We start from the raw sequence: 21,463 nt of genomic DNA on the forward strand, positions 1-21,463 counted from the left end.
AAAATGTCTTGTTATTTTATTATTCATTTACAAATCCAAAATGAAAAAACAAAACAAAAAACCCTTGTTTTTATACGTTTTTTTGGTTTATTTTTGTTTTGGATTTGTAAATGAATAATAAAATGACAAGCCATTTTTTCATTTTCTGATATTTGGTTCTTAAAGAGCAAGGGGTTTACTGACACATTCATATCCCCGTCTGTGTCCAGGTTGTCCAGTTTCCTTCCACCTTCCAAAACCGAGCTGATACATGGATTGCTAAATTTCCAGGCTGCCACACATATGATGAAATCTTTCCTGATTGTAAACGAAACTTTTTTTTTTAACTAAAGAAAATTAAATCACAGATAATTTTTTATTCATCTCCTGTTACATACATATTATCATTTGTGCACTCACAATAAATCCAGAAAATGATCATTACACATCTCATATTTCATATTTTTTACACTAAAACGATTACAAAACATTACATTGTTGGGATTATTTCAGAATTGATAGAAAAAATAGATATGAATATTAAATCCTATGTGGCGAAATATGACAGTATGGTTAAATATACAGTATGAGAGGTATTTTGTACTTTCTACCCATGAATATGTTTCATACTTTTTGACTGATCTTCATCCTCTTTACTGTCTAACTCCTACTTTGAATCGTTCACAATTATGGATCTACCTCCATTTTTATTTTATCATCATCTTTGATCTCTTTTTCTTTCTCTTCCTCTTCCAGCTCTCGTTTCAATTCACTCACTTTCATCTTTGCTTCAGAGAAGCGTTCCTCTTGGTCTTTAGGACCTCGGTATCCTGAGAGATCTATGTTGTCAAGTTTACAGGCCTCGAGGGCGTTTATAAGCCGTTTTCTGTCGATTTCTATTTTCTTACAATTAGGCAAGTGAAAGACTAAGCTAACCTGATCCCAGACATAAAACTGATAAGTATTTAGCCTTTGCACTTCTCCTGAAACAAACTGATACCAGTGGGTTTCACTAATGGCTTGTGCGTTCCAGATAATCCTCCCATCCTTGTAACGAACCCACTCACTCGCTTCAAGAAGCGGGTATTCTTCAAAAAGCTTGTTATCCTCAGGACTGTGAATCAGCACCGTGTACACAATCTCCTGTCTGTAGGTGATGGTCTCGTACACTCTGAGAACCGGCTCTTCTCCTCCGCAGTTCTGTTTCTTGTACCATTGCATCAGATCAGTGAGCGGAAATGTGAAGCGATAATTGCCGTAGCGGGATTTCTCTGGTTGGAACAGGGGTGATGTGGTGAATGTCTCCATAAACGCCTCTGGCTTTTTCAGCTCTTCTGCTTGGATTGAGAAATTTTTCTCCACGTAGCGCATCTCTGCTGCTCTTATCTCCTCTTTGTTAATTTTTATGTCCCACCATGAGAAATCACTTACAGGAGGTCTGAACTGCTCAGACTTCAGTATCCCCATGAAGCCGTACTCCTCAGTAACATGGGCTACATCTGAAACCCAAAATTCAGCTGGAGTTGGATAGGGTGGGATGTACTTCATTAAGTACTTAAGCATGTAATCCACAGGCCTCTGCCTGGGCATTTGCACTCTCAGTTCCTCTAAACTACAATGCTTCCCTTTGATGAAGCGCTCCTTTATTTCACGTGAATTTATTCTCTCGTGGATGGTAACCTACAAAGATATGCAACACTCACTGTAAAAATAGCTTATGTACGCATGAACAATTCTTTTTCACATGTGACCTCATAGTATACATACTTAATACATTATGGGTGGGTTGCACCAATAAGGATTAAATTAAGCACAGTTTAGAGCTCCAAAGAGGTCCCTCGTAGTATACATACTTAATACATTATGGGTGGGTTGCACCAATAAGGATTAAATTAAGCACAGTTTAGAGCTCCAAAGAGGTCCCTTTCGTACCTCTTCATGTCGCTGTGGATTCGCGTTTTCCATTTTTCAGAATGTGGATCAGACAGCCAATGAAATGACTCATGACTGTCATCCTTCCAACGCTGCCTTTATATCATGTGCTCCACCCCCTCCCAAATCTCACAGACATTTTGTGGAAATAGAAACTTAAGGGCTGTGGGGAAGTCGAGTTTTTGGAATGACGTAACAGGAGGCAGGAAATAGTGTACGCCCCAAGAGAGAGAGAGAGAGAGAGAGAGAGAGAGAGAGAGAGAGAGAGAGAGAGAGAGAGAGAGTTTTCTTTCAGTCTTAGTGCTTAAGCTATTTTCTTCCTTTCCTGAATAATACTTAAAGGCTTATTTAGCAGCTGCAAGGAGAATCTTAAATAAGTATCTATCTCTCTTTAATATTACTGGTGTAATGTAGCCCAGATATAAGGTAATACATAAGAGTACTTATTGTTTATTTATGGCATTTGGCAGACACCCTTATATAGAGCGACTTACTGTACATGTACCTCATTTATACTTTTGAATAGATAAGGGTGGCAGCTTGGCAGTGCTGGGATTTGAACACACAAACTTCCGATCAATAGTCCAATGTCTGATACCACAGTGGAATCTTATATCCCAACACATTCATCAGATTGGATTGTACATCTTTCCAAAGTGAAATCAGTTTTTCACAACTCCAAACTCACATGTGTGTAGTGTGCATTTAAGCAGCCACATTGTCTCCAGCATAGTTGTTGTGTTGAGTGTTTTTATCTATTTGTATATTTGTTTATTTATTTATTTGGTGTAAAAAAAAAAAAATTGGAGTGAAAACTTTCCTCTTGAATTGTCTCTCAATCCTACTAAATTAATCAAGGTCACTACATTACTTTCAAAATTTCGCTCAGTGATGAGGAATCTACCCTTTCTTATCGTTTATTTCTTTATAATGCTTGAATTTGACCTATAAGAGCATTTTTATATCTAAATGTATCAGTTTCTGGTATGTTTTTTGTGAGAGATTAGTGTCCAGTAAAATTGTAAATCTCACCATTATTTTGAAGCCTCCTCACAAACTCCCATAACACTAATTAACACTAATTAAGACATGAATATGTTGCCTTTTCACTAATTATCATTATATATTGATTTTGTAGGCCTTTCAGAACTGTACATTTGAGCAATTTCAGATGACTTGATGACTTAACAATGCTGCACACATTCATTACATGTCCAACTGATTATGGATAAACTTTACTTTTGAGGTTATAAAATATATATATATTATTTTAACATAGTATTTCTCCAAAGGAGCATAGTGACAAATATGTAGCCATGCTACATGTAAATCAGGTGTATTGTTGCCTTGGTTTGTTTTTATAAAACAGTAGCGCACAGGATACAAAGATCGTTCTTCCTGCGACTGAAGCTACAGCTCCGCACCAGCACCACCAATGTTTTGGTGTCGGGGCGGGGCCGCCGACACACACACGGCCGGTGATTGGAGCACCACACGGAAGAATTCCACCATCCATCAGGCGTTGGGAGAGTATAAAAGGGCAATACTCCACTCACAAGAGAGAGAAGTCTCCCCATGGGTGTGCGCAAGTCTCTGGTGTCTGCGCAAGTCTCTGGTGTCTGCGCAAGTCTCTGGTGTCTGCGCAAGTCTGGTGTCCCATGCGATGTTCGACGAATGCACGTCTGCTAATCGCTGTTGTGTGTTTGTTTTTTTTTTTTGTTTTTTTCAGACGACGCAAACGCGAATGAAGGCTCCGCCACCTGGCTGTAACCCCAGACGGCTGAGACCCTCACCGCACAATCGCACTTCAATGCACACATGCACACCCACACCCCCTTCACAGACTGTCCGGAATAAAGATTTCACTACGGAAAACACTAAAACGTACAGAGCCCCCTTAGTGTCAGGTAAGAAAAAAAAAAACAGCCGTGTGCCATCTGTGCCCTCGCTTTTGCCAGCCGTGCCCTCACTTTTGCCATCCGTGCCCTCTGTTTTGCCATCCGTGCCCTCTGTTTTGCAATCCGTGCCCTCGGTTTTGCAATCCGTACTCTCTGTTTTGCAATCCGTGCTCTCGGTTTTGCAATCCGTGCTCTCGGTTTTGCAACCCGTGCCCTCGGTTTTGCAATCCGTGTCCTCGGTTTTGCAATCCGTGTCCTCGGTTTTGCAATCCGAGCAAGAGACCACAGGACTTTTCGACGGCGTACATCTGCCTGGTAAATCCAGTTTATCAAGGTTTAAGAGTAGATTTAACATTGACAGCTTTCATTGTGTAACGTTGTCTTTATTGTGCTTTGCACTCCAACCCCAACCATTAGCTTCCCAGGCTTTCTTGTTAGCCAAACTTTGTGTTTGAGACCTCAATTAACGATGCGAGTGCTTGTCCATTTATGAAGTTTTGAATTTCTATTTACTCTGTCTGGTACGTTACCAGATTTTAAAAACCCAAACTGGAACACTATGACGCCATATGTGTTTTCCATGCACACGCGTAGTGTTGTGTCCTGCATCTGTTGGTAATGTAACATGGTGATGACTAATAACGTTAATGAAGCCTTGGATTAAGTTTGTTTTACTGCTTGTGCAGCATACCTTCACTCCATTCCGGTGCTTATTACTTGACTGCAGTGAGTGGACACAGGAAAGAATAAGGAAAGAGAATAAGAAACTCAAAATAATAGAACTAACACTCCAGGAAAATCAATCCAAATGAATTTAGCATAATTGCAACTCATAAAGGGAGAGTTTTGATTAACTAGCCAGTAGTCACCATTGGTGACAGTACATACTGACCCAAAAGTTCAAAGTAATTTAATAATTTTTGCCTGTCAATAAATCATCATATCTCTTTAATAGAATGGACCAGAGTTTCCACATGTTCCTTCCTGTTAAGTGAGGAGGTTATTGCCACTTTCATCAATGAAAAGGTATACGACACCCCATTCCAACATACCACACAGTTTTAATGTTGAAAACGTGTTAAATTGGGCTAGTCTGGAATAGCCCCCATTTCATCCATATACTAACATCCACATAGAACATGAACTCGACTGTGTACATACAGGCACAGTAGGGCTGCACAATTAATCGAATATTGATTACGATTTTGACTGCCCACGATTAAATGAACATGACCCACTGCGATATTAACGTTTAAAGTTCGTCCTCCGCTAAAACTCCGCTGCAGATCAAATCAAGCGCTTCCTACACTACAGCCAATCACCATAGAGCAGCGCAGGGATGACATCATTTTGTAGTGCCAAAACCCGGAAACAGATTTAGCATTTTAGCCCTCGAGCTGCCAGCTTCGCTTCGAGCTCCAGCGCTTTGTGCGAGGGGAAATCATGACAACGTGATGCTAAATGGCACTACAGAGGTTGTCGGGGACATTAAACGTCATCACGCCGAACGGGAAAAAACTTCGCAGATAAACTCAGGGCTCTACAGTGCGACCATTTTACTCGTATTTGTGATTGAAAAGTACTTTGTGTGACTGTGAATAAATATTTATTCGCACCGGTGCGAGTGACCTGTTCGGAGTTGTATAATACAATCGGAATAAAAACTACAGGAAGTCCAAAATGCATCTACAATGAGCAACAGTGTTACTTTCACACTGCTTTTCATCACCTCAGTCAACCGAACAAGTGTGGAAATACTGCAAAGAAGCTATTATGATGACAAGTAACTCTGTACATCATCTACTTCTGTCAACTCTCCATCTCACAACCGCCATCTTTTATTGATCACGCAAAATGACCCGAACTTGCACCTGTTCATGTAGACACAGCGGCTTCACGCGGAGTAAATTAATAATAATAATAGTAATACTAACGCTACAAGGTGGGTTTAATTCAAACTCCTTTATTAAAAAATTCCTCACCAATCATAATCAAGAGTAGCAGCTGTTCGGTCTGTAAACATACAGTACACTGCCCCTCTCCTTCACTAACTCTAATTCACTTCATTTAAACTCACGGTTGCCAGATATCACTAGAAAGGTCAACATCAGTTTCCATATTTTGATTTATCCCCCAAAACATAATATTATCAGCAGACATGGACACTGTACTGGGGAACCCATCTAAAACTGATTAACAAACAAAAATAAAACTACTAAAATGTAAAGACAGAAAATGTGCTTAGTTATAAATAAATCATTTAATATAAAACAATAGATATTATAATAACTTCATAAAATATAAATAAAATGAGAAATTAAATAAAGTTTAATTACTATGGGTTGCATTTAATATCAATTTGACATTAAGCTCAGTTCACTATTTCCTTAGAAAGCTATTAGCCTTGTTCCTAATATGGATCATGCTTGTGTTAATCTGCTTTTAATTAGGACTCTTTATTGTTCAAGATATTTAAAAATAAATATTTTATGCTTGTTTATTTGTCAATTAACCAACAGTATTTCTCACTGCTATTATTTTAATTCAATTAACAGTGGCCATGAGCAGAGAGCTTACATTTAACTGTTTATGACAGACCTCCTGATTAAAATTTAAACAAAAAAGATTGGTATCTGGATCAGTTTTGGCTGTAAAAATCCTGCTCGGATCATCAGTAATGAACACCATTAAACTAAAGCGCTTCCCATCTGACGGGTAAATGAAGTCACCCAATCACATCCTATATGAGATTATTCAGATATATACACAATATACACAGAGCGGTTCGAGTGGAACTGCTTTCACAACTGGAACTCCAAGTACAAGTGAATTTGCCTGCCTGATGTTGAGTGAAATTTTGAATGCAGTAGCTTACGTCTCAACAGTGAATGACATGCCGGATAAGGAGGATTTGATTGTTGTGCCAAATGCATAATTTTTAATTGATGAGGAAATTGTGTTCGCATATACTTTGCTTGATGATTGCCAAGATGACCTTGATGATACCCTTCCAATGGACCCAGTGCAGCAGGAAAGTTCGTTTACAGGACAGGAACCTCGCCATCACCAAAGACCACCAGGCTAAGGCTTCACAGGGGAAATGTTTTCAATGAACTAAATGCTGCTTTTAAAAATTGTTGTGTGTTTGTAGATGAGTCTCTCTTGGAGACTGAGATGGTCTTACCCAATGGTAACACAGAGAAAGGAGAAGTCAATGGTGGAGTTTTGCGTCATGCGCTAAACGAGTACTGGGAGACCTTTATGATGAAATGCACTACCGGAAACTTACTTAAAATATCAATGACGAGACGTGACATGAAAGATGAGTGGGAACATGTAGCTAAAGTCATGGTCCTAGGCTACAACATGGCGAAGTACTATCCCATTGTGCTGGCCAAGCTCTTCCTCTCCTACTGTCTTGGACTCGAAATCATGGATGATGACCTTTTTTCAACATTCTTAGAGACAGTTTCCATTGACGAAAAAGAAGTTGCTGAGCAAGCCATGAAAGACTTCCAAACTATCTCTGGAAGAGAGGAATGGTTGGATTTCCTAGAGGCACATGATGTCAAACTTCTTGTCACAGAAGCAAATGTCAGAAAAACCTTACTTGAAGTGGCACATAAAGAAATAGTTCAGGATCCTGCATATATAGCAGAATGTTGGAGCTGTGTGGTAAAAGGGCTGAAACTGCCCCCAGGAGGATTGGATGAAGTGCTGGCCAGCCTCACTCCTACACCCAGGAAGGTTGTTGCCATGCTACAACATGAAATCCTCAACAAGAGAGAAAATCAGATTCTTGATTTTCTCAAGAAGTTTATAAAGAATTGTGGTGAACTTCAGCTGAGGAAATTTCTCAGGTTTTGCACTGGTAATCATTTTAATTGATTACAAATATTTGATCATATGGGTTCACATAACAGAAACATAGTTAAGAGCTAAATAAATACTCTTCACCAATACAGAATTTTGTTCATTAATCAATTATGTTTTTAATCAAACAAATCCAAATTTGTTATATTGTCCTTTTAAAGGGACAGCTTGGATTTTTGTACATTTAAGTGGTAAGAAATACTCACCAGTAATATAGTTGATGATGTAGTAATGCCAGTAATGTAGCTGATGTTGTAGTAATGCCAGTAATGTAGCTGATGTTGTAATACACACACACACACACACACACACACACACACACACACACACACACACACACACACACAAGCCTATGTATTTATCAATGTAATTGTTATAGTAAATATACAATAAAATATCAAATAAAGAAACCAACAGCCCTAGGTAAGTCATTCAAGTTATGAAGTAAAAATAACAACATTATAAATCAAAGCAACAGCATGTTTTTGGCTTTTAAAGAAATTAAGTGAGACAAAAAGCTCAAACTGTTCCTGTAACTTAATTCAAACAGATTTGCAATACTGTTTGTAGAATAAAATACATCTGAGTTATATTAGTAAGGAATAAACACTTAAAATTAAAAACACTTACAATTTTTACTTGTTAAATAAACAACATGGCATCAGTGGGTTAGGTCCTAAATAAAAAAGAAAGGCGGTTTACTATTATTCAGCCCCAACCCCCCTCCCCCATCCACCACCTGCCCCAACAGCAGCCAAATAATGACAGAAGATAAGTCAGTGTGTTTGTCATTTATACACACACTTATATAAACTCATCAGCTGCTCTCTGTTATAAAAATACATACTAAATTGTCAGCTGTAAAGACATTAAATTGCTCACTTATGCTTTCTTTATTCAGTTACAAATTTGTGTATGAATTTTCAGTCAGATTTACAGGTTTACATTGCCCTGACTGTGAGTCATTTGCAGTGTGATGATGTCTTGCTCAGGACTTTCCATATTTCTCTGGGTGAACACTGAAACTGCTGGGCCATTGAGGTTGATCGTCATCAAACCTGAAACAATAACAGCAGACCTCTTGCTAGTCATAATGATATATAGTAACACTTAATTATTTCTAAACAGAGGTCATGACCACTAAAATCTACAGAGATAGACCAATTATATCTGAGTAAAATTAGCTTTATATAATCATGTCATAGTTTCCTATGTACACATTAACTAGAAGAATATTACAATAACCAGAGGTTTAGACTTCACCCTATTTAGACATGGGCGATCAACTGTAAGTGGTCCTAAACAGAAATTCCCTATCAAGCCTGTACACTCTAAGTACACTTAAAGTCCTGAACCTCAGGACTCTGGGGTGGTGCTGGCCCGAATTTAGCCTATTACCCAAAAACACTTAAAATTCAACATAGAAGCAAATACTCACATCTGTGAACCCAGTTGGAGATAGAAAAAAAGACACCAGCCGTGAGTGAGAAGAAGCAAGGGTCCAGATTTATTGGTTCCGTTCCACCACACGAGATCCAAACCGATGAGAATTCTCAGAAGTGATCTGACACCCGGAGCTCAAGCTCCAGTATTTATACTGTATTTACACAGTAGATAACCAATATATTTTAGAAAGACTATGATATCAATACCAATAGGGTTAAAAAAGAGCTCATCTACAATACCATTATGTTTTGAAAGAGGCTTATCAAATTTACCATTATGTTTTGAAAGAGGACTTTTCTAACTACCATTAGGATTGAAAGTGGGAGAGAGACAAAACAATTTAGAGAGACCTTGGTCTCATTATTATCTCGCGGGGGCAGCTTGACTCAGCTACCCTTATAAATGGCTTCTCATGGTTTTCTCTTAAAATTAAGGCCTCCGTCGTCTGACCCTTCCTTGCAAGACAAGAATCTTCACCATCTGAATTATGAGTAAGTTTCTTTTACATTTTTCTGTATTTCTGGTTTATAATTTACTTTCATATTTGCTCTATATCTCTATCCCCCCCTCAGATACAGAATCCACCCCGTGAATGTGTGTATTGACGCCTCTACACAGACAGACCCTCCCTCCAGCTTTCAGTCTGAGGATGATGTCACCTTCTCTGATCTGGGCTCTGACCATTCTTCCCTCTTCTCACCTGTCAGTCTGCCGTACTCTCAGTGGTCTCCTTATTTCACCTTTGCTGACTATCCCATGTCCCCAGGACACACCCCATTTTCTTCCCCCTACCGCTCTCCTCAAGATTACGCACCCACCAGTCCTGTGAATTTTCAATAAAATTACATATTACTCATACTAGGTCTCCCTCATGTTTATTTCATGTCATTTTTATCCACAACAGTGGCTGCTCAAATCCCACGGGTCCCGTATGGATCTGGAGGGGGAATCGGAGACTAGCACTGCTCTACTCTTGCTCTTTCCTCCGCATCCGGCTCTCCGCTTCCAGGATTTGGAGCTCGTGAAGCGACTTCTCCTTCTGGTATGGAACGCCAACCCACCCTCTCTGACTCCAAGGCGCCAGAGGGGGGAACCAGTGCATAATTTTTATGGGACTGGAGCATGCTTATTGTGAATGAGACCATTCAATGGTCATCCAAGAACGCCTGAGAATAATCAGTGTCACTTGGCGATGCCTACATGCTCTGAAAACCTGGAAGTGTCCCCTATTTTAGCCAGCCACACCCCTATTGATGGAGCCTCTTTTGGGCAAAATCCTCCAACTTCGAGGTTTATGCATGGTGTCAGATGGCTGCGGCCCATCTGCAGACCACGAATACCTTCCTGAAACCTTCTGTGGTCCTGGAAGGTCTGTCAGGCACCCTCTTTGAGCCGTTAGAGTCAGCTTCAGAGAAGCTTCTGACCCTAAAGTTAGCTCTTTTGGCTGACCCTGACAACTCTGTTGACCTTTCCTGCCTTGACTATGCCCCTGGATTAGCCAAGGCCTTCCTATATCCTAGGTTGGATTATTCCTAAGTGCCCTAAGTGCGTCTGGTGCCCAGCTAGTAGGAATGAGGAAGATTGCACCCATTGTGTCCAGTAAGGGCTCCGCTCTGGCCAGTGGCATAAGTCTGGAGCAGTTGTTGGTCTGCTTGGCAGTGACAGTAAAGGTGATGCTGGGTCAAAGCAGCGCATCTCTATCTGGATACTGGAAACAATCTCTATTGCTTATGAGGCACGCGGTCTAGCTACACCTCTGTGCATAGCGGCTCATTCCACGAGGGGGAGGGGGGTCTCTTCCTCAAAGGCTTTATCTAAGGGGTACCCTTACACGATGTGTGTGCTGTGGCGGGGTGGTCTATTCCGCACGCATTCATTCGGTATTACAGTTTGGCCTTATTGGCCAGCTTGTATATGGTTCTTGGAGATTATATTTCTGCTGAACGCCACTCCCTGGGAGATTCCCGTTCGCAGGGATCTATTGTCTGAAGCCAGAGGGTTTATTTTATCACCCTCGGCCAGAACTATGGAAACTGTGGGCATGGCCCCTGAAGGGCACCAGCTCATAGATTCCGATCTTTCGACCGAGGTTGTAGAGACCATGTTAAACACTAGGAACATCAGTGAGACCCAGTACATGGCACAATGCTACAGTCCTGGAGTTCTTACAGGATCGTTTTTGACCAAAGTTGGCTCCTTCAACAATTAGGGTCTAAGTGGCCGCCATTTTGGTCAGTCACACCCTTATTGATGGAGCCTCTGTGACAGGCTATACCCTCAGTATGATGGAGTGGTACTCATCTCAGTACTCATTTCCACAGCATGAAGCTCACGCAACGTTGAGTTCATCATGAAAGGGAAAGTCTGTGTTAAACATGTAACCCTTTTCCCAGAGAAGGGAATGAGAGGTTTCGTGGCTTAATCATATTTGGGTAAGCTTGTAAATTGTGTCTACACTTCAGACAATATATACAGTCAATATATAGTACCTTTTTATTTTGATTATTTATTTCGATGGATGACTTTTGCATCAATTTTCTCTCATTCCCAGGTTACCAGAAGACTCCTCTGATTTGGTACAGAACTCCATTCAAACAGCCATCACTAAAATCAAAGCTGCAATGCAGGAGGCAATCCGGAGGGTCGCATCAGGGAAAAAGATAAAGACCGGGGCTAATAAGATAATCAAGTCACTCAAAAAGATCTCTCGTAAGTCTCATGTTAAGCTTGAATCTGGCGATTCAGTGCAGCTCAAAAACAGGGCTACGTGAGATGTGAGTGATCTGCTGGTGAAATATTTTTCACGTGTTTTAACAAGTTTGGACCCCAACGTAGTGACGACTTCTGATGCCAAGGAAATGATTGAAATAGGGGTCAATGGTTTAGTCAAATCAAACAGAGCAGGAAGTTTTGTCAGGACCTGTTCCTCAGATTCTCTTTTTGAGACTGCAGGGACTGAGGTCAACACCATAAATTCCATCCCCTGCCATTCCGAGCCAATTTACACTTTCGTATAGGAGTCCACCAAGTGCTTGCCTTTGTTTATAGGAAGTCCTGTGAAACCAGATTTCTCAGCAGAGTCAATGAAAGGTGATGATGCCGCTGTCATTCCGATTTCTGTTATGGATGATGGCCATGTTCACCAAATAACAGATGAAAACAAGCCTTTGTTCAAAAAAGGAAAGGACACAGTACTTGAGTCCAACATGTGCTTGTCAAAATGTGTGCTGAAACAAGGCTCTAAACGTCCACCCCTGCCATGGTCTAATGAAAGTGCTTCATGCAGTTCTCCTGAAGTCATTTCAGGCTCAGATGCAGAACATGAACCAGAAAAAACATCTTGGACAGACTAGCTGAAAAGGACACTGTACGTGTGCAAGCAGATTCCCTTCGTAAGATAGCAGGGACTATAAGTCATGGCGGCTCTGCAGATCCAGCACTTGTATCCATCGAAGAGATGGAGAGACGTTGGTTTGACATTATTCCGGAGAAAAACCCACCTATAAACTGCTGTGGCTTTAAGGTATGAAGGATTTCTGTCTTTTACTATGAAAAAGTAATATTGTAACAAATATTGTAAATGTAAATATTGTAACAACAGGCCTCCAGACGCTTCAGGAATTTCCGCAAACGACTGACCAGGAGCTTCTCCCGCATCTACAGAGCCTGTACCAGCTGCGGCAGAGATCAATCCACTCTCTAACCCTGCAGAAATGATAAATAAACTTGAGGTCAATGAATGCTGCTGATGATGTGTGTGATATTGCCTGTCAGACTGAATGCTCAAGAATGAAGAACACCAACTCTACAACCTCAATCTCTCCACTGTCTCCTTTGTGCAAGAAATATACAGTGTGCTCCAAAATCTGAGACCACATTAACATCTGGGATTCTTTTTTTTAAATTATTTTTTTTATTTTAAAGTTGTACAATGTGCATGTGCTCAGATGACAGTCAGGTGGCGCTTCTCAATTCATAAGAGCAGCAGCTCTATTCAGAGACTCTCGGCTTGTTCAGTTCTTCACCCTGTCATGAAGAGTAAACGGGTTATGAGAAAATCATTTTTATGACTACAAAGCACCGACACACAAGAACAACATCTGTCCATCTGGATGTTCTGAAGGCTGTTATTACTCCTTCCCTCATTTAATTCTAACTACTTAGCTTTATAAAACTACTAATAGTCAATAATTATGATACATCGGTATTTTAATAAAGACATCAAGCGACAATAAATTGTGTGTGGATTTACACGCTTTAACATCTCTGGTTCATCGAGCTACCGAGCTTCATCAGTAACCTCCCAGAGACATCAATTAGATTTGGATCACCCTCTGATCCCATAAAACACGATCAGGCGACTGAATGCTTAGAGTCAATACTGCGCTACACGCTAGATAGAGTGGCTCCACTCAAAAGAAAAATAATTAGAGAGAAAAAGTTAGCACCACCTAGAAACCTACATGTTTCTTTAAACAGATTTGTCCTGGAGTAATTGAACTGTTTTTAAATATAATCAATTCTTCCCTTACCACTGGCTATGTACCTAAATCATTTAAATTAGCAGTTATTAAACCCCTGCTTAAAAACCCTGACCTTGACCCCTCTCAACTGTCCAGCTATAGACATATATCAAATCTCCCTTTCATCTCCAAGATCTTAGAAAAGGTTGTAGCACAGCAGTTTTGTTCGTACTTGCATAGGAATAACATTCATGAAATGCATCAGTCAGGATTTAGACCTCATCATAGCACAGAGACAGCGTTAGTTATAGTAGCAAATGACCTACTACTGGCCTCTGATCAGAGTTGTGTCTCCTTGCTTGTGTTACTTGACCTTAGTGCAGCTTTTGATACTATAGATCATACTATTCTCCTTGATAGATTAGAAAATGTTGTTGGCATTAAGGGAACAGTCCTGGCTCAGGTCTTATTAGACCGATCGTTATCAGTTCGTAGATGTAAATGGAGACTTCTCCACGCATACCGAGGTTAAATTTGGTGTTCCACAAGGTTCTGTTTTAGGCCCACTGCTTTTTACTTTATATGTGCTACCTCTAGGTCAAATTATTCGTAAACATGGAATTAGCTTCCACTGTTATGCTGATGACACACAGCTGTATGTTTCAGCGAAGCCAGAGGACAGACAGCAGCTTAATAAAGTTGAGGAATGTGTAAAGGACATTAGACGTTGGATGCTTATTAACTTCCTCTTACTTAATTCTGATAAGACAGAAGTACTTGTACTAGGACCACGTGTAGCTAGAAGTAATCTTTCTGATCTCATTGTTACTCTGGATGGACTTTCTGTTTCGTCATGTACAGCAGTAAAAGACCTTGGAGTAATTATTGACTCCAGTCTATCATTTGATGCTCATGTAGATAATATTACTAGGATAGCCTTTTTTCATCTCAGAAATATTTCTAAAATAAGAAATATATTGTCACTACATGATGCAGAAATAGTTCATGCTTTCGTCACCTCTAGACTAGATTACTGTAATGCCTTACTGTCTGGATGTTCCAGTAGGAGAATAAACAAACTCCAGTTAGTCCAGAATGCAGCTGCTAGAGTCCTAACTAGAACCAGAAGATACGAAATCTCTATTATTAAATACTATTATTAACCTATAAAGCACTAAATGGTCTCGTGCCACAGTATCTAAGCGACCTTTTGGTCTTTTATGATCCGCCACGCCTACTTAGATCAAAAGATGCAGGCTATCTGACGGTACCTCGAATAGCAAAGGCTACAGCAGGGGAAGAGCTTTCTCTTATAGAACACTTATGGAACAGCCTTCCAATTAGTGTTCGGGACTCAGACACAGTCTCAGTGTTTAAGTCTAGGCTTAAAACGTATTTGTTTACTCAATCCTACCATGACTAGACTTTTTGTTATGCAAAGCACAGTCCTAATAATCTCTTCTCTCCCTCTCTCCTTCTGTCGAGCCACACACGATTTTATGGAGATTCTAGAGATCCTGATCCTCTCTGCTCTCCGGACCTGCCTGATCCGTTTTGGATGCCCTACCTCTGGATGGAGCTCTCATCTACTCCAATTCCAGATTGTTGGGACTACGGCTGCTTCTAAGGCCAAACAGACTTCAAATAAAACCATAATGAACTTTTTCACACCATCTGTTGTTACCCAGATGAGGACGGGTTCCCTTCTGAGTCTGGTTCCTCTCAAGGTTTCTTCCTCTTAACATCTTAAGGAGTTTTCCCTTGACACCGGCTTGCTCAATTGGGATAAATTCACACATTTAAAATCTGTATTCCGTGTTTATATGTTTCTGTAAAGCTGCTTTGAGACAGTGGGTATTGTAAAAAGCACTATACAAATAAAACTGAATTGAAATCGAATTGAATATGGTAATCAGCTCCCAGATTAATGTAGCTAGTACAGAGTTAGATAACCATCTAATGTCTAATTTCGCATTCCAGAGTTCAAGGTCCTCCGAGTCGGAGGATGTGAACAGCTCCAAGTAGAACGTCCGGGTTGTCATCTAGTAATTACAGTAATTCTGACATGGCGTGAACGCAGTCATAGTGAGCATCAATGCTTCCTGGTTTTTGCAGAGCATTGTGGGATTTTTTTGGGGGCGTGAACGTTCCAGTGTACTGGAAGGATTTTGTGATTCAGATAGCCCTTAAAATGCCCGACTCCCTGACTCCTGAACAAGGGAGCTGATTGAGACGCTCTCACAGTCCTCACCATTTGCATCCTTCACGTAGGAGTGTATTTCACTTTGTGCGTGTTTCTCTCCTTTCCCCTCCTCCAGGGCTAATGTAACAGACAACTCTGTACAGTTCAGTCAGAACAGCTCTTGAGGTACAAAAAATGACAACAGCGTAAATGTCATTCAACAACTCGGATCAAAAGTTCTTCTGAGATTTTTTGTTTTCAGTTTATAATCCAAAATAATATTTCGAAGGGTAAAAGCAGGGAAGTTCAACTTGACTTACAAAGGTTCACCTGCTCCCGCCACCATCGGCTGCCACACATATGATGAAATCCTTCCTAATCCTAAACTAATCCTTTTTTATGTAAAGAAAATGAAAGCACAGAGAATTAAATGAAAATTAAATCAGAGAATTTTTATTCATCTCCTGTTACATACATATTATCATTTGTGCACTCACAATAAATCCAGAAAATGATCATTACACATCTCATATCTCATATTTTTTAAACTAAAATAATTACAAAACATTACATTGTTGTGATTATTTCTGAATTGATGGAAATTAGATATGAATATTACATCTTATGTGGCGAAAATAACAATATGTTTAAATATACAGTATGAGAGGTATTTTGTACTTTCTACCCATGAATATTTTCACACTTTTTGACTGATCTTCATCCTCTTTACTGTCTAAGTCCTACGTTGAATCGTTCACAATCATGGATCTACCTCCATTTTTATATTATCATCATATTTGATCTCTTTTTCTTTCTAGTTATCTTCCAGCTCTCTTTTCAATTCACTCACTTTCATCTTTGCTTCTGAGAAGCGTGCCTCTTTGTCTTTAGGACCTTCGTACCATGAGAGATTTATATCAGCAGGTTTACAGGTCTCGAGGGCTTTTATAAGCCGTTCTCTGGGGATTTTCATGGTCTTACAATTTGGCAAGTGAAATACTAAACTAACCTGATCCCAGACATAATATATTTCAGGAAGCTCTTGTACTTTTCCTAAAACAAACTGACACCTGTGGGTCTTACAAATGGCTTGTGCTTTCCAGATAATCTTCCCATCCTGATAACGAACCAATTCATTCTCTTCAAGAAACGGGTATTCTTGAAAACGAATGTTATCCTCAGGACTGTGAATCAGCACGGTGTACATAATCTCCTGTTTGTAAGTGACAGTCTCATGCACTCTGAGAACCGGCTCTTCTCCTCCACAGTTCTGTTCCTTGTACCACTGCATCAGATCCGTGAGGGGAAATGTGAAGCGATAACTTCCATAGCGGGATTTCTCTGGTTGGAATGCGGGTGATGTGGTGAACTTCTCCAGAAATGGTTCCTGCTGATTCAGTTCTGGTGCTTGTTTTGGGAAATTACTCTCCATGTAGCGCCTCTCTGCTGCTTTTATCTCCTCTTCGTTAACTTTTAAACCCCACCATGAGAAATCTTCTGCTCCAGCACTAAACTCATCAGACTTCAGTATCCCCATGAATCCGGAATCCTCAGTAACATGGGCTACATCTGAAACCCAAAATTCAGCTGGAGTTGGGTAGGGTGGGATCTCCTTTATTAAATACCTCACCATGTCATCCTGAGGCCTCTGCCTGGGCATTTGCACTTTCAGTTCCTCTAAACTACAATGCTTCCCTGTGATGAAGCGCTCCGTTTTTTTACGTGCATTTCTTCTCTCGCGGATGGTAACCTACAAAGATATGCAACACTCACTGTAAAAATAACTTATGTACACATGAACAATTCTTTTTCACAAGTGACCTCATAGTATACATACTTAATACATTATTAGTAGTATATAGTTAGAGCATATATGGTTATTATATAGTATATAAACTATTTATAAAATAGTACATAAATTTAACAGCATATGAAGAAGTTAAATTGGTTGTTTTTATGTTTTAGTTTCGTACCTCTTCATGTTGCTGTGGATTCGCGTTTGCCATTTTTCAGAGTGTGGATCAGACAGACAATGAAATGACACATGACTGTCATTCTTCCAACGCTGCCTTTATATCATGTGCTCCACCCCTCCCAGATCTCACAGACATTCTGTGGAAATAGAAACTTAAGGGCTGTGGGGAAGTAGAGCTTGTGGAATGGCCCAACAGGAGGCAGGAAATAGTATACGCTCCGAGAGAGAGAGAGAGAGAGAGAGAGAGAGAGAGAGAGAGAGAGAGAGAGAGAGAGAGAGAGAGAGAGAGAGACTATGTCCTTATGATTTATTTAACTATATTATCCCTTTCTCTCATTTGTTTAACAGGAAGTTTTCTTTCAGTCTTAGTGCTTAAGCTATTTTCTTCCTTTCCTGAATAATACTTAAAGGCATGTTTAGCAGCTGCAAGGAGAATCTTAAATAAGTATCTATCTCTCTTTAATATTACTGGTGTAATGTAGCCCAGATATAAGGTAATACATAAGAGTACTTATTGTTTATTTATGGCATTTGGCAGACACCCTTATATAGAGCGACTTACTGTACATGTACCTCATTTATACTTTTGAGCAGATAAGGGTGGCAGCTTGATTGTCAATGAAGCTCATCTTAAGGCTATTTCTTCCACAGAGGTCTTCAGAAGAAATTGATAACCAATTCCCTAGGCATTGCACCTCAATTTAAAATAGCCACTCACATGCAGACACAGAAAGTATGATATTGTGCACAGAGGCAAGATGAACTCCTAAGCATTAGATCACCCCAATTACTCTTGTATACTCTTTCCATGCCAACGTGCTCTTTGCCTGACAAAGACATTCACAAAACATATTTGACAGTTGAGACCTAATTCTAAAATCACCAGATACTAAATGTACAGCAGTTTTGTCTTGCTGCCATCACAAAATAACAATGTTTAAACCTTAAGTAATGTAGTCACGGAGGGTATGTACATTTGTCACACTACATTAATTGTGGGGACCACCGATATTAATCTTTAACCTACACCTGTTAAGATAATGACGGTTGGTGATGATCTTTGACCTGGCTCAGGAATGTTAGACAGGGATATGCATGTATGTATGTATGTATGTGTGTGTGTGTGTGTGTGTGAATGAACCCAGAGTCTCAGCAAACTCGTAGTCAGAAATAATCACAATGCTTTTGTGTAAAAAGTAATTAAGCGACCTATTACCACAACTTAATGAAATTTGTGATTGCAAGATAAAAAAAAAGTTGTAAACATTGTTTGGATGAGACGTGTTGACATAATAATGTTGATAATTACATCAACTTAATATTGTGTGTAATTTAAACTGAAATCTCTGCATTAATTGATTTAAAACAAAATTTAAGTTGCAGTACATTTACATTTACATTTATTCATTTAACAGAGCGACTTACAAATGAGAGAATACAAGCAAAGCGATCTATCAAGCAGAGAACAATGCAAGTAGTGCTACCATACAAGATCTATTAATTGAGTTCTAGAAGAAAGTAGTAGCTTAACGAAATTAAGGCTTGATAACTTCAAGTCACTAATGTCATGTCCCCTCCCCTACCCATTTAACATGTCTGGACAAATTCAGACAGTTAAGACTGTGTTAGAGGACCTGTAGACTGAACCAATACCATACAAAGGATGTTTCCAGGGTCGGGGGTTCGATTCCCACTGTGGCCCTGTGTGTGCGGAGTTTGCATGCCGTGCATGTTCTCCCTAGGGGTTTCCTCCCCCAGTCCAAAGACATGCATGGTAGGCTGATTGGCATGTCCAAAGTGTCGGTAGTGTATGAATGGGTGTGTGAGTGTGTATGTGAGTGTGCCCTGCGATGAATTGGCACCCGGTCCAGGGTGTACCCTGCCTTGTGTGTGTGTGTGTGTGTGTGTGTGTGTGTGTAATACACAACCATATGATGTATGAGAACATGTGTGTGTGTCTGGAATGCATGGGAACGGGATTTAACATAACTATTTTTTATGATGCCAACATAAATATATTTTATGATGATGACCCCTTTGAACTATCAGGGTCATTAAATGTTATGACCCTGACACCTTTGACCTGTCAGGGTCATTAAATTGACCTAGACCTGTCAAAAATAAGGTTACAATATATACAAACGATCTCTCTCTACTGACTCTGCATATGACCTTTGCATAAGTTGCATCAACGGCTGCTTTACAACTTGATCATGTTTGCTTATTCACACACTGTGGTACAGTTTACCTGTGTCTTCCACAGGAACTTCTGAGTCTTCTACAGCCTGGTAGTTACCTCTCTTCAGCTACAATGTTGTGCAAATTTCATGTATTATACTCACTGACTCTGTATTAGCACCATTACTGAGAGTTGTTTTTCCAAGAATTGTGAAAATTTCGGCCGACAAAAACTACAAAGTTGCTACTGGTTGAAATTGAAAGTTATTCAACTTTTCAGACTATTCAATCTGTAGGATTTTGGATATAGTTAAAGATCCACACTGTTCCTCCACTTTGAAACAAAATAAATTTATTCCAGGGTTGTTAGGGGTGAACATTCTTGACCAGTGTTATCAACATCTTCTTTGTTAGTATGGTGCAGCCTTGACTTGTCTTTTGTCCAAGTCAAAGGGCAATACTCTGCAAAAGCAAGCTATGTTAAGATGCCAACATCTGGATTCTCAGTCCTCCAATTGTGTGGGGAAAGTTTGTATGCAGTCTAAAGCTCCAGCCTTAATACTAGCTAGCTGCTTGGTGTTGGTAATTGCAAGTGGCCTTAAAGGTAAAGTAGGCAGTATGTCCTTAGTGTGTCCTTGGCACTCAGGGAGCATATTTATAACCACAAAGCATTGTTGGGTGCTTTGTACCCTGCAGATATTGTTGAAGATTCTGAAGTTATTGTTGATTTGAAGGAAAAACTGACATTGGAGGGATGTGTAGCCTTTATTGAACAACACAATACTGAGGTGGAGTTAGATTTAACTAGTTTTGATTGTGTATATATCATAAATCTTACACCTGAACAGCAGACAAGCAACAGTTAGGAAACTATTGTACAAATACAGGGGAGTGTTTTCAAAAGCTGATTGAGATCTATAATGTACAGTGAGGTAAAAAAGTATTTGATCCCCTGCTGATTTTGTGCGTTTGCCCACTGACAAAGAAATGATCAGTCTATAATTTTAATGGTAGATTTATTTGAACAGTGAGAGACAGAATAACAACAAGAAAATCCAGAAAAACGCATGTCAAAAATGTTATAAATTGATGTGCATTTTAATGAGGGAAATAAGTGTTTCCTCACTGTACACCCTTAACAGAACACCAAATCCAAATAGTTGATAACACCGCAGTTAGGCAATGCTACAGGGAAATACCACCTTCCCAATATGAGGCTGTAAAAGGCACATATTATACAGCTGTATATATGTATATCTATATATATTTATATACATATCTCCTTCCTAGAATTGATGAGTCTCTGGATGCATTGTCAGGGTCCAAATGGCTTTCCACTCTCGACTTAGTGAATGGGTACAATCAAGTGCCTGTGGCTGAGGCAGATTGCCTTAAGATACTCTTTTTATACCAATCATGTAACTGACCTGTTTCCAATTAACCTAATTAGTTACAAAATGCTCCTCCAGCTGTTTCTTTTTAGTAACACTGATTTTTCCAACCATTTGTTGCCCCGTCCCAACTTTTCTGAAACGTA

At 39.7% G+C, this 21,463-nt stretch overlaps 2 protein-coding genes across 3 annotated transcripts in view; both read right to left on the reverse strand.

The window, feature by feature from the left end:
* Window positions 1–331: 331 nt before the first annotated feature.
* LOC108270429 (uncharacterized) overlaps window positions 332–21,463 on the reverse strand; it is a 58,877-nt gene continuing 37,745 nt past the window's right edge. Inside the window, exons 1-2 of one of the 2 annotated variants that reach the window (XM_017477122.3) lie at window positions 1,912–2,042; window positions 332–1,659 (exon numbers count right to left, since the gene is read on the reverse strand). In XM_017477122.3, coding sequence (XP_017332611.1) covers window positions 667–1,659; window positions 1,912–1,944 — 1,026 coding nt within the window. In that variant the 5' untranslated portion in view covers window positions 1,945–2,042 and the 3' untranslated portion in view covers window positions 332–666. Of the gene's footprint in view, window positions 1,660–1,911; window positions 2,043–21,463 lie in introns of those variants that run through there. The other variant, XM_017477121.3, reaches the window with a different exon arrangement.
* Window positions 16,212–17,875, reverse strand: LOC128633612 (uncharacterized). Its single transcript, XM_053682936.1, has 2 exons — window positions 17,747–17,875; window positions 16,212–17,523 (listed from the first exon to the last, which is right to left on the reverse strand). The coding sequence occupies exons 1-2, from the start codon at window positions 17,777–17,779 to the stop codon at window positions 16,588–16,590; spliced, it is 969 nt and encodes a 322-aa protein (XP_053538911.1). The 5' UTR covers window positions 17,780–17,875; the 3' UTR covers window positions 16,212–16,587.

This window comes from Ictalurus punctatus, chromosome 9, assembly GCF_001660625.3.
Source record: "Ictalurus punctatus breed USDA103 chromosome 9, Coco_2.0, whole genome shotgun sequence".
NCBI lineage: Eukaryota > Metazoa > Chordata > Actinopteri > Siluriformes > Ictaluridae > Ictalurus > Ictalurus punctatus.